At 40.6% G+C, this 14352-nt stretch overlaps 1 protein-coding gene across 1 annotated transcript in view; it reads right to left on the bottom strand.

Moving 5' to 3' along the window:
* LOC309703795 (dachshund homolog 2-like) overlaps positions 1–14352 on the bottom strand; it is a 116896-nt gene that overhangs the window by 14208 nt on the left and 88336 nt on the right. Inside the window, exons 4-8 of the mRNA XM_082528701.1 lie at positions 9388–9618; positions 7201–7370; positions 6172–6277; positions 5639–5713; positions 512–612 (exon numbers count right to left, since the gene is read on the bottom strand). Of these exons, the coding sequence (XP_082384827.1) occupies positions 512–612; positions 5639–5713; positions 6172–6277; positions 7201–7370; positions 9388–9618 (683 nt within the window). The remainder of the gene's footprint in view (positions 1–511; positions 613–5638; positions 5714–6171; positions 6278–7200; positions 7371–9387; positions 9619–14352) is intronic.

Below are 14352 nucleotides of genomic sequence, written 5' to 3'. Positions count from 1 at the left end.
CTAATACACATGCTCATTACAAAAGCATCAGCTCTGTTACATCATGTTCAAGTGACTGTTTAACTCATTAACCCACTGTCTCTGCACATGTCCAAACTTTGTCTTCAAACCACTCAACCTGAGCTGTCCCTCATTTCTAATCGTGTCCACCTTGTCTTTTTAACAGCACCACCATCTACATCCTCTTCATCTTTCTCTCTCAGATCACTCCTCGTCACCCACTCTGTTCGTCACCTGTCTTTGTTGACCCCGGGTATTCAAACTCATCCACCCTCACTACCTCGTCTCCTTTCCACCTGCTTCCCTCTCATTCACACACACGTATTCTGTCTTGCTTCTCATTCCAAACATATGCAACCATAAGAATTATATGACCTAATGTAATATTGCTGTAGTGTTCTTTGCAGTAGCATTAAAAAAGTGCAATAAGTCCCTCGTACTCCTGGAGTCCATCTGCTGCCTTTTCCCAGCGGCTGTTAAAGCGACAGTGACAGTGAGAACAGCATCACACCTGTATGTTGGTGAGGAGGGTCTCCACTGACGACAGGCCGTCAGCGAACAGGAACGGAGCAGGAAACCCGGGCGGCAGGGTTTGTCCGAGCGGAGACTCCTCTGTGAGAAACAGTGAACAGAGCAGGCAACTTTAAATATTTTGGACCTGATGAAATGGTTTATCTGCCTGGTTCATTTAAGACGCTGTCTTAATTTGTGAGGACCCTGCTCCACAAATTCAAAAAAAGAAGAAAGGTTCCTTCGACAGTACTTGTCACGAAGTCAGAGTGAAGTTTATGAAATGTTTACTAAGGTATAAAAGGCAACGAAGCAGCGTCACAGAAATCAATTACACCAAACCCACACACACACACACACACACACACACACGCACACGCACGCACACACACACACACACACACACACACACTCTGAGGTCGTTAGTATTCAGACAATCATGTGGGGTACTAATTGGCAAGGATTAAAGACATCCTTGATTTGTGTGTGTATGCGTGTGTGTTCATTGTGAGTGCGTCACAGTGTCTGCTCAGCCCTTAATGCCTAACACACTGACAACTGGGTTAACTCTGCTGTGAAATTAACGCTGATTAAGATGCACTCTAACACACACACACACACACACACACACACAAAATCTCCATCCCCTATCTGCCACTTCATCCACACATCCCTCGACTACCTTTCCCATCGTTCCCAGATCTTCCTTCATCATTTATTTCTCCACCTCAGCTCATCTCTTTTCTTCATCTTCATCTTTTCATGCTTCTTTTTTCCCTCCGTTACTCTTTTCCCCATTTCCTTAAATCCATGTCAGGTTATCCTTTCTATCGTTTCAACCCTTTTTGTCTTCCCTGCTCCTTTCCTTATTTCTCTGCAATTAATTTCCTTATTTCTGTTCATCCTTCTATGTTAAGCTTCTAGTTTGTGGTTTTTGGCTACTTGGAGTGGTGGAAACAAGCTTTAAGGTAGAAACTGACCATCTTCCAGTTGCAGGTCCAGTACTAACACACCTTTAGCTCTGTTTTTGGTCCCTACGAACATTTTTGTCACTTCTGAATGATCGACTCATAATTCTCTGCAAGTTTGCCACTATGAGCAAGCCCTTTTACACTAACTACAATATTTGTTATTTCTCATTTATAGCTGCTTTGAGCCTCAAAATGCTTCTTTTTCTGCTTTATCTCCTTATTATGTTTCCATCTTCACTGATTCATCACCTCCATTTTTTTTATTCCTCTGCTTTTCACTCAGACCCCTGCCACCCCTTTCATTATCAAACACTGAAAACGGGCAGGCTTTTCATATATTTACCCTGATTTCTTTCACTAAAATATGTTTGGCCAAAAAATAAATAATGAATAAATAAAGGGTGAAGAGGTGGAAGAGCAGAGAATGATTTAAGAAAAAAAGGTAGATTAAATAAGGAGAACAAACAAGGAGATAGTAAAGGAACAAAAACAGGAGCTGGAGGAAATGTTCATCAGTGTCAGACATATTTGAGCTTTTATTTTGAAAAATCAATAGATGGTGAAAGAGATTCATTGTTGGCTGGCTACAATTTGAAGTTCATACCATCCATACTACAGCTCATACTACTAAAGAAAGAATAAAAAACACTATGAATGAAATTTCATGTCAACTTCCAAGTTTCCATTTAAAGAAAAGACACAATAAAAATACAACCAAGGATTTGAAGCGCTGTCAGGTCATTTTTGATAACAAGTTTGGTTTATTATGTTGCTCTGCTACAGTAATTACTGCACTACACCGTCCAGATGGAGCGAGGCCACAGGGAACATTGTGGTCTGTTAACACCCCAGAGAGGAGCGGCAGCACTTCCTGTGTCTTTTTGTGGCTTTTAAAAGTTTTTTTACTCAATACATAATTTTTGTTGAATCACTCTCCAACAATACCAACTACACTACAGACACAGTAAATATTGTAGGTTACTTTCCTGTCTATCTGAAAATAAAACATAAAATCCTTTTAGCACATAAACTCCTTAAGACTTAGGAGTCAAATTATCCTAACATATGTATTTTGTTCTAGAGTGAATCATTTGTACAATATTTGATTTTTGTGGCATTTAACAATCTTAAATTTACCTGGAAGGCAAAGAATGCATTATATACATGGAAAAATGTAGGTCTGTTTATTATTTATAACTAATGTATAAAGAACGTATATAGAATAATTCTAAACATCAATTAAATGGTAAATGTACTTAAATTTAAAGCAGCTTCTTACAAAAGGCTCATTCAGCCACATTTTTTCCATACCAAGAACTTTGAATCTAACGTTCACGGGATCTTGCCCATAGACTTTTTGACATGCAGGTTGGAGGAACCAGAACCAAACCACCATCCTTCCAATTAGTAGATCCAACCATACTCAACAACTTGATTTGTATCATGTCCTTTTTTAGAATGTCAAAATGCGACAGCACAACAAGCTGTTAAAAAAACAAACAAAAAACAGTCTGCTTGATGGACTTTTTGTGCTTTCCAGCGTCCTCTGCAGTGCGTCACCCCTCTTTCACCCACATCTGAAAATCTCCAGACAGGAAAGGAGACGACCCCGTTCATTTACCGACATCAAAAGCAGCCTTTGGGAGTTTCAGAGTCGAGTAAATATGCGTAAATGACCCGGTTCTGTAAAGCGTTCTGCAGAATGACGCTCAGGTTAGGGTTCATCCTTTCACATGCAGGAGTGTGGCTGCTCCATCATTCAAAAAAATTTCTTCACAGACAAACTTCATAGCAAGCAGCTTGATGCGGCCTCCGTAAAAGAGTAGACTCTTCTGGAATCACTCTTCTGGAATCACAATCACTGTCTTGAGTCGCCGAGATCATCTCTGGTAGCGACACTGTAGCTAGAACTTAATGCACCTGGTTTATTCCCACCCATTATTTTCCAAAAATGAAAGGTGGCCGTCAGTGCTTCCCTTTTAGTTTCTACTACAAGCACCTATGGTAACAATTTGGAAATCCTACGTCGCCTTGTTCTGGAGTTATCATGTTCACAAAGTTAGGTTTTTCTTACGGTGGTCCTGAGAGGTCAAACGGACTGTAACTTAAGAAAACACCAGCAAATAGAAAAACGCTGCAAACGGACACAAAATGCAGCGGAAGTTGAATAAATTACATTTAATTTCCGTTTCATTAATAGTTTGATAAAACTTCATCACTGACCTCGACTTAGAGTTTAAACTCACCAAGATTCAAACTCATCCAAGGTTCTTAGTGTATACACCTGTTGTATCAGTTTGAAAATCCTACATGACATCTTTCGAATGATCATGTTCTTGAAGATTTTCATGTTCAAGATTTTCAAAAAATTTGATCTCTGACCCAAGATTCAAACTTTTGGAGATTATGTATCTGAATTTCAGGAGCGGGACCACGCCTCTAAACACGCTCCTTCCGGTTGCCATCTATATAGGTTTCACCAGTTCTGCAACTGTTCATTCTCGCTTACGTGCCCCACCCTCCCTCCCTCCTTGTACTCAATTCTTTAACTTCTTCACTTCTATTTAGTACATGGGGATCTGCCAGGCCCAGGAGCCGTCGCCAGTCCCCTTCGAGGCCAATTCATGTCCAAGCATTCACCTTTACCTACTAAAACGTTGTCAATCCTAAAACGAGGAGATGGGCCCAGCTAGTGAAATCTGTGATTTTTAGTGGATTCATCTATGGTATAAGTCAGGGGTGGGCAATCTCACCTTGGGTCAACACACCTGAATCACATGATTAGTTTGTTACCAGGCCTCTGGAGAACTTCAAGACATGTTGAGGAGGACACATTTAAAACCTGCAGGGACACCGGCCCTCGGGGCCTGGAATTGCCCACCCCTGGCTTAGGGGGTAGAGCAGGTCATCTAATAATTGGAAGGCTGGCGCGTCAATCCCGGGCTCATTCAGTCTAAACATCCTTGGAGAAAATATTAAGTCAAGTTGGTCTCCGGAGTGTGAATGTTAGATAGAAAACACTTAAGCACAGGAAAAAAAGTGCTTATATGGGTGAATGAGGCAAGTTGGACAAAGTGCTTTGAGAACTCAGGTAGAGAAGCTCTATATAAGAACCGGTCAATTATCGTATTCACAAAGGCAGGTGTCGACAACATCAACCTTTAATGGCCGAGTGGTAAAAAGCGTTTTTTAAATGAATCATTTTAAAGATTATGAGAAATCTGCCACCTGTAATCAACACTTTTCTAACTGTATTAGGAACCTCCATCTGGGAAAACTTTCATATTCATCCATACATGGCAGAGTGTTTATGTGTTAGATAGTTCCTCTGATAGATAAAAAGCAACAACTGAATTATGTGAAACAAATTGTGTTTGTGAACCTTAAAGCTCTTAAAGTAATTCTGATGCTTTCACTAGCTAACATCAACACAGTCTAAAAAGCCTCAGTTCTGATTGGTTCACAGAGCCTACTATAAAAGGCAACACACCATCACATTTATGAAGGAGGGCTGGCGCGGGGGGGTCACGTGGCCTGACTCCACCGCAGATATCGGATTAAGAAGACAATCTTCGAGACCGAGTTATCTATTTTTCTTTAGCCCTTATTGATTTTAAAGGAAGTAGCACTCCTGCTGATGTCTGCAGTGGAGCTTCAGGAGCGTGAAAGGTGGAAGTGGGGGGAGGGGGTGAGGATGGAGAAAGAGGAATTACAAGAATAATGTGTTATAAGAATGGAAAATACAGCGGACGGGGGGTGGAGAAGAAAGAGTGTGAAGGAGGAAGGAGAGGCCCTGCTTGCTTTTAGTGCGTGACCTCCTGACCCCTTTTAGCCACGCTTCCTTCACTTAGCTTTCCTCGCTCACCCCCACCCCACATCCATCTATCCATCTTTTATCCATCTCTCCCTCCCTTGCTCATCTGATTGATGGTTTGGAGACAGGTGATCAATAGGAGGGGCAGAACATCCTGACTCTTCTGTTTCTCAGTGTGTGTTTGTCTCTGCATGTGTGCGTGTGAATACAGTAGATGAGGAAAGCCCTCCTAAGTGAGGAAATTTATCAGATGTCAGAAGTAACCGGGAGAGGGCTTAGATTAAGGCGAGTAATGGAATATCCTCACTTATATTTAAGTGTGTGTGCGAGTGTGTGGTCCAACCTTTGTCCTTTGTTATTTTCTTGATGGGTGGAGTAGAGTTGGTCAGCGCAACATCTGCATCAGCTGACACCAGTCCTGTTGAACGAAAGCATGCTCTGGTTATGTGTGGGCATTACAGTGTGGACGCATGTGTTTGCATACATGTACATCTTCCTACTTGTGTGTTGTCTAGTGTGTAAGATCTTTACTATACATGCTGCTTTGTTTAAAAAAATGTAAGACAATTACTAAAAACTTATGTTTTGCCTGTGTTCAAGAATGAAAGACAGCATAACCAAATTAGACATATTTAAGACGCTTAAAACCATTAAAGATTTATTTTTATGTTTAAAAACTTACTTTCATGATAACCAGTCAGCAAATCACTTAAAAAAAGCTCAAAGTACACAGTTTACATTGATGTGACAAAGAAAGCAGCAAATCCTCTGATTCAAGAGGCGGAAATGTGAGTACTTTGCATGGTTTCTCAGATTTTTGCATTTAATCTGCCTCTTTGCTGTGTGTGTGATGAGTATGTGTGTGTGTGTGTGTACCCAGTCTTTCAGGCGAGCTGGAGGCTGAGCTGCTGGGCTGCGACTGCAGAGGAGTATTGGTTTCGTCAACAGACGGGGAGAGCGAGGGGCTGTCGCACACTCTCTCCTGCAGGAGGAGAGGCAATGAATGAAAGTAAGTGGAGAGATTCAAACATGTTACACTGGCTTATAACTGGCTGCCAGTGATTAAAGCTCTCTCTCTCTATAATCATTCTCAACATGTCATAAAGATAAACTTTATTAAATTTTTCATTGATAATTACAAAGTTGAGTAAGACTGGCTTTGGATGGTCCGCTGCACAGATGTTTACGTGAGATGATTAAATGAATGTGTATTTGTTGTAGAAATACAACTAATTCATATTTTGTCAGAAATTTGATTAAATAAAATAAAATCCAAAACTTAAAGATATCAAACTGACAACAACACAGCCAAGCTTCCCAAATCCAAATTCCCTCCGGATATTTTGCTTGAAAAATGTATTTAATTATTGCATGTATTTATTTTCACTTAAAATATGTATTTATTATTATGAAACAATACATCATTACACATCTTTAGAAACTTTAACATCTATTCCAACATCTTCACAGTCTGCACCACTGCATGTATGTGTATAAACATGACGTACGTGTTGTTATTGTCTGTGTAATGTGAAGTACATTTAGAGCAAAAGAAAAATAACTCCTGCATGTGTACACATACTTGGTCAATTAAAGCTGATACTGACTGCACTGCAATTTAAACCAAATGAGCTTTTCTTAACAATTTAAGGACTCAATCTGCTTCTATAAAAGGCTTTAATCTTTATATTTGGGTCTACTGTGTTATTGCGCAGCCTAAATATTTAGAAAAGTAGGGTATATGGTAATCATCTGGTGGGCTGCAGTAGCCACATAAGACTAAAGAGCACTGTAATGGCAAACAAACTCTCGAATAAAAGATTTATGTAAAGATGTAAAAGATTTTTCACACAGGAGTTCCTCATGGATCCCAGTCGGATCCTCTGCAGTTGCGTGTCGTGTTACCTTGATGACAGGTGCACGGTGTACGTGAGTGTGTATCTGCTGGGCTGCAGCGGCCATGTTGGCAATGGTGCTTAGGTGGTTCATCTGTGACATCGCCATGGCAACAGACGCAGGCGGCAGCCCCATGGGCAGCAGAGGGTGGGGCATCATCATAAAAGGCAGATCCAACCCTGAGAGACAAAAAGAGGATAAACTCTCCTCACTCTGAGGCAACCTGACATTAAGGCAGGGGGTCTCAAACTGTGAGGTGGACCCCACTGGTGGGACGTGGATAATAACTAGATGAAAGACAGGAAGTGAAACCAAGATGAGTCCATATCATTTATTTAAATTTTCAGAGAAAAGTTCTTGCTGATGCTATTGTGCTGACGTTGATTTCAGTTAAATGAAACTGAGAATTTTTTTTGCAAATAGTGATTGGTAAGAGTTGTTGGCTGTGGAGCAGAAGATTATTATAGTTAACCAAAGCTAAACACAAAACTTAAAGCTATATGTGAAAAAAACTTTTAACAAAGGCATTTATTTGAGTGTTCATCTGACATTTGTCCGCCATGCAATAATAATTAAAAAAAGACTAAAACTAACAGTGAGACTAATAAAAACTAAAGCAAAACTAAACATTTTTTAAGCAATAAAAAGCAAACTAAAACAAGGAAATCCACCCTGGCAAAGAACTGAAATCAAACAGGATTAAAAACATAAAGTGAAAATAAAATAAGAATAAAAACAAATGAGAAAATTAAAAAAATTATAAAGGTGGTGAGGCACAACACAAGTGCGGCCTCCCAGAAAAAGCTTGCAAACCATTGCTTTAAAGCAGCTTAACTTAAGAGGAGCATCCACTAGTGTAACAGCAGAAATATGACATGAAATGAAGAAAATGCGAATATGTTTTCTTTTTAACCCAAGTAAAATATTACATACGAGATCTTTTTCTCTCTCTCTTTTTTTTTACATTTGGTTACTTGAAGCTTGATGGTGAAAACGAGACAGTAACACAGTCTGAGATTGTGTCTGTGAACTCAGGTTGAACTTAACCTTGAGGAGAGAGGGAGAAGGAGAGGTGTCATTTCAGTGTCGAATGTCTCGCTAACAAAAGTTAACCAAGCAGAGGAGGACAGAGAGAAAGAAAGACAGGAAGACCAATAAAACACGGAGGTCAGAGGTTTGAAGGGTGATGAGGTGAAAGAAGGGAAAAAGAGAAGGTCAGTTTTGTAGGTTTTTTTCTGTTTTATTCTCTGCCTGCGCTCTTTGAATACATCCTGTACTGGTGCATGTCCTGTCTCCAGGTTTTGTGCTTTATCTCTAGCAACACTTTTACGTTTATTTGCCCAGCTCTCCTTTTTATCCTCCTCTTATCCACCTCTCAGTTTGCCCTCTTTCCCTCCCCCTCGTCTTCCTCTCTTTACCTCATGCACAGATGCACATCACCAACCACACATTTCACCGTGTTTGTTAGGACTATCCATTAGCTTCGATTCATCCTTTAAAACCCCCCTTCCAAAACCTCTTAGAAGTCCAACCTTGACCTCTGACCTCCAACCTCAGTGACCCCCCCCCCCCCCCCTTGACCCTCAGATAGGCCACTTATTTTCCAAGACGAGCTCCCAGCTAGATGTACACACTTGAGCAGACGCCTCAGCTGTCCCACACACACACACACACACACACACACACACACACACACACACACACACACACACACACAAATGTGCAGCGGCTGCTTTCATTCCAATGAAACAATAACACTGATTGCTGTTGTCGTGACGATTGAAGTGATAGAATAATCAATGTGAGTGTTTGTTGCCGCCGCTGTTCTTTTTGTGTGTGTGTGTTTGTTTGTGTGTAAATATATTACTTCTGCAGTTAGAAAAGGAGTATGAGTGTGTCTCTGTTTATGTGTGTGTGTGTGTGTGTGTGTGGTGTTGATGAATTGAGTCATTTAGTAGAGTGTGTGCTGATTAATCCCGGCAGAGTGTTAATACAGGAGATGGGAACAGATTAAATGGCGTACATTAACAAATATTGCCACCCTTTAAACACACAAACTCACACACCTTCAGTGTGTGTGTGTGTGTGTGTGTGTGTGTGTGTGTGTGTGTGTGTGTGTGTGTGTGTGTGTGTGTGTGTGTGTTGTCCTTTTTTTCCTTGTGGTTTGTCTCTCGTGGCGTGGATGTGTGCACTCACTGTTTGCCAGTAGCTGTTGCTGCTGGAGTTGCTGTTGCTGATTGACAGCTCCTAAGGCGGGCCCCCTCCCGGCACCTCCCGCTGCACCACCAGTACCAGCTACTCCTCCTCCTCCCACTGGTGGTGCTCCTCCACCACCACCACCACCTCCTCCTCCTCCCGGCCCTCCGCTGTGGGCACCAGCAGGGGGGCTGGTCAGACGCTCCTTATCCCAGGAACACTCACTTCCTCCTGGGTAGAGATGGAGATATTTTTATTCCAAATGGTCCAAAAATAACAAACAAATACATGTTTGTGTGTCTTTTTTCCCTCGTTTTTAAACAACAGTTCATCGGTTCATCCATCTCTGGGTACATTTCTGGGGAAAGAAGGACCCTATAAAGTACTGTGGCTAAAAGTTAATTTCTGTTACAGTCTTACAACAGCGTCGGACAGGGTACCACTATTTTAGAGCCCTCCAAAATTGTAACCACAGCCTTTAAACCTTTAAACAGAAAAGCTGACATTTCATAACGACACCTGTTACAAAACTGTGTTCAGCATAGACTGTAAATAAAAGATGTAGTTACTATCAAGCCACCCACTGGCTAGCAAGGCATTACAAATTTTGAGTTGAGCATTTTTGTTGTTGCCATCTTACTGTTGTGAAACCAGCAAGTAGGCTGTAGATCTCAATAACCTGCCTATTGTAAAGCATGCCCTGCTTTATCATCCTTTTTTACCCTAAGGTGGACAATAATGTACAAACTGAACGTCACTTCCTGTTTAGTTAGACTTAAAATTAGCTACTGAGACCCTGAACTCTCAAGGAAATGTTTACCAAGGCCATGAATTAAATAGGTAGTATGGTTGTTTTATCTAAAGCCTGTGCAGCAAGTACTCTTTCAATATATAGATCACCAGCTCAACCAGCTAGTGGTACCCTGCACTTAATGGCTCACTATAGTATAATATGACAGGAACCAGGAAAAATGTTTGGTTGCCCAGTGATTTGTTTTGCTTTTGTTGACTGATTGCAAGTAGTTGCAGTGACCAACTCGTCCACCACTTTAGATCAGAAGTGACTGGTGGTCCAACTCTACTTGTAATCACTCTTAGACAGATTGCCAACAAGTTGCAATCAACTTGAGCGAGTCTGCGCCGATGACTGCAGCTCGTCTCTGACACGTTTCTTTACAGCACAGGACTCGACTCATCTTGACGCTGACTGGTTGCATTCTGGTTATATTCCTATATAAAAGGAATAATGCAGAGCACCTGTATAATTTTGCAGTTAAACTACCATCCTGCAGCAACTACGTCACTATTTGTTGATGAGTTTCTGAATTTCTGTTTTAAAGCAAGTGACTGAAGCATAATGTAGCTCTGCTCTGTATGCGGGGAGCACAGGAGTTAAGCACATGGCAAAAACCCAGAGCAAAGGAGAGAGATTAGCGTGACTATAGATGATGTCAAAATGTAAAAGACACTCTCACAGTGGAAATATGAAAAGAGCGAAGTGCACATAAATCAGGTTAAAAAAAAGAAGCCAAATTTAATTTTACATGTTTTCTCAGAAAGGCCGAGGTCTCTGTGGAGCAACTCAGACCACTACTGATGGATATATCGATCGATAGAATTGATCTAAAAATCCTGGTACATTTTCAAAGCTTCTTCAAACAGCAGGAAACATTTGGTTGTCTGTGAAATTAAAAGGGAATAAAGAAAGTGTCCAAAATGCTGTTTCTTATAATTAAAAATGATAAATGAAATACATTTAGCTTGTAAACAATCACACGCATGTAAATGACTGACTGAAGCATTATTATTGTGATAAAATGATGATCACCACAACTTTTTTCCGTTGTTTGGATCCAAAATGAATTTAATCACTTTCTCACTTCACACCTTCATTCCCTCTCTCTCTCTGTATAGTGCTGCCTCTCTCGCTCTGCACAGTTCTCTCTCTGCTCCCCTGTTCCCTCTCTCATCCATCTTCATCTCCCTCCATTAGTTTGAATTAGCAACCGTCTCTCTCTATTATTGCCTACTGAATTCCCTGCGCTCTGTGAGTGTGTGTCTGTGTAAGAGTGTGTGTGTGTGGATGACAGCTGGGCCTCATCCCCTCTGCCATTTACACCGGGGAAGAAAAGAAGTATAAACAGATGGGCAGATGTTCTCTCTCTCTCTTCTCATTTTTTCCTTGGCCTTGTCCTCTACCTCCCAGCCTCTTTTTTTCTCTTTGCCTCTCCTCCATGTTTCTCTGTCTTTCACTTTTTTGGGCCTTTTTTGCATTTCCGTGTGAGTCTTCTGTGTGTCTCTTCCTCCTTTTTCTCTCCAACTTTCTTAGAAACTTACACCTTTGCTCTGAGGCTACAGCTTGCAGCTCTGACACCTGGATTTCAATTTAGCTGCTGCAAAGTTGTGGCTCTTGTTTCCTTTATTTTGGGGTCAGTAATCATTCCTCTTGTTCATAACATTAGGGTAAAATAAAATCCAGTCTTAACAGGCTTTTAGTGTGAGGGAGTGGGGACTAAACCCAAAGCAAGTTATTTAAAGCTAATAAGAGGGTTGTGAGACTTTATCTTCTGACCTTATGGTCTTTTTAGGAAAAAGAATTTGCTGTTTTTGTTACTTGCCCTCTATCCACTCCACTCCAGAGGATATCCACTTGGATAGATGAATTCAGATTCCTAAACCCTCATTAGCTTCAGATATAGTTGACACACACAATAAGGACTGCATGACCCCTATCATTTCCTCTGATGCTAAACTACAAAAGGACAACCAGCATGAACAGGAAGAAATATGTTTTGGTTAAAGTCATCGCTCCACCTATTCACTTTTTAAAACATCAACCTATGGTAACTGGGATAGGCTCCAGCCCACCCACAACCCTAATAAGTGTAAGCAGAAGACAGGATGGATCGAACCTGTTTTAGGTTTATATGCCACTAACTATGGTGTCAAATTAAGTTTGCTACAAAACTTCTCTTCTCCTACAGCTTATTTAGGCATCAGTCACACAGGCCCAGAGACTGTGCTGGTCTGCAGGCACTAGTCACCTTCAAAGGAAAAGTTGTGCTTTAAAAGGTTAAACTTTCACCGTCAGTGCAAGTAGTTTCAGTCATTATGCAAATGTACTGTTTATACATTAACTGCTTCCTTCACTACAGTGAACGTTTGCAAACATAATCTAATTAGTGATTTTGTCTCCTATCACAGCAGCTCTATAATAATCAGCAGGAGTTCGAGTAATGTAGCTCTTTCTCCATTAATAAAGCAATTAGAGGCAGATTTGAAAAATAATGAGATATGGCGTTACCTTCCTTTGTGAATACCAAGAAAATATCATCTCAATGTGGTTTAATAGTAATTACCCATGTGTTCATCTCTCACTCTTGAGTTTATGGCCCTTTTAATTTGAGTAATCCTCACTGAAATAACACTGCTCTTGTTCAAAAATTCTGATTTCATTCATTTATATTAGATAGATACGATTTATTTCGAACATGCAAATATAATTGAAATAACAAGAGAAAAAAACAAAACTTAAAAATCATCATGTATATATCGATGTCTACAGAATGTGTGTGCTCGAAAAGGAGTTTTCCTGTTCCTACCCCCTTACTTCAAATTTCATTGCTTACAAATCCATATCCAGGATTCAACATATTTATTGATTTGTTATTTAGTATTTATCCACGTTTCTATACAGAAAAAACACTTGTTTGCTTTTCTAACTCGACACAAAAACCTGACACGTGAGTAATTTTGCTGACATGCTTTGGCCCAGCGTCTCACATGTTCTCACTGTTCAATGGTTAGAAGCTGCCATGGAGACATATGTCATGTTACAAGCACTTTATAACCAAAGCTGCTGCCACAAAGTTGCTCTATATGAAATCACCATGTTGCTATGAAGTATTTGCAGTTTTTTCCTCCTCATAGGTTTTATTAACTCCATCTTCTTTCTCACCTCCACCTACAGTGTTTTATTTCCAGTGTGACACTGTGGAACATCTGCATCTACACACCAAATCACACCGTCACACAAAACATCGGTGTGGACAAACAAATGGCGTGATGTGAAATGACATTTAAAAAAGAAGACTTTAAATGTGCTGATGTGACTCACAGAATGGCACAAAAAGTGTTGCGCTATGATTTAAATGTCAGGTTTCATGTTGGTTAATGATACAGAAATAACTGCGGGCCGACGATGCAAAGGTTTAACTCTGCAGCAGCATGTCAACTGTCCTCTCTCCTCAAGAAGGCGGCAGAAAAAGAAGATTCAGGTGAGCAATCAGAGGGGTGGTCTCTTGAACCATGGACAGTTTACACCATTTGTGTACACTTATAGCATTTGTTCTTTAATTGTTGTACACATGTGACATGCTTTTAACGCCAAGAACTCTCTTCCACTTCCTTTGGTTTCTCCCTTCAGAGGTCACCACAGTGGATCACCTTCCTCCATATCACCCCACTTCTAGCATCCTCCTCTGCATGTCCTCCTTCGCTACATCCATGTAACTCGTTTGAGCTCTTCCTCTTCAACATCCTTTGTCCAATATATCAACTATCCCTCCTTTTCAAACCATCCAAGCCTTGCGTCTCTAACTTTGTCCCTCTGAGGTACTCACTGTTAGGTTCTGCTTGCTGGTTGATGGTCTTTCAAACAACTCGCACCAATAATTATCTGCCATTTTGATATCTTGTCCAAGGGAGGATTTTTGATTTCGAAGTTGAAGGCAACATCTAAAAATTAACCTTATGAGTAAAAATAAGGAGAATCACAATTTTTATATTTTCTATATTTTATGTTTACTTGCTATATTACATGTAATGTCTTTGAGTGGACAGGAATGGGAAGCACGGAGATATCAAGACCCCGAGCTTATAAAGAATGTGGCTCAGGGTCGTAAACAGGTTCATCCTACCATCCAGCACTCTCTGTTTTAATGCATTTGTCCTCATGTGCAAAAC

Source organism: Aulonocara stuartgranti (genome assembly GCF_965226115.1).
Source record: "Aulonocara stuartgranti genome assembly, chromosome: 3".
Lineage (NCBI taxonomy): Eukaryota > Metazoa > Chordata > Actinopteri > Cichliformes > Cichlidae > Aulonocara > Aulonocara stuartgranti.
The sequence above is the reverse complement of the archived record's forward strand: the minus strand, read 5'-3'. Positions and strand labels throughout refer to the sequence as shown.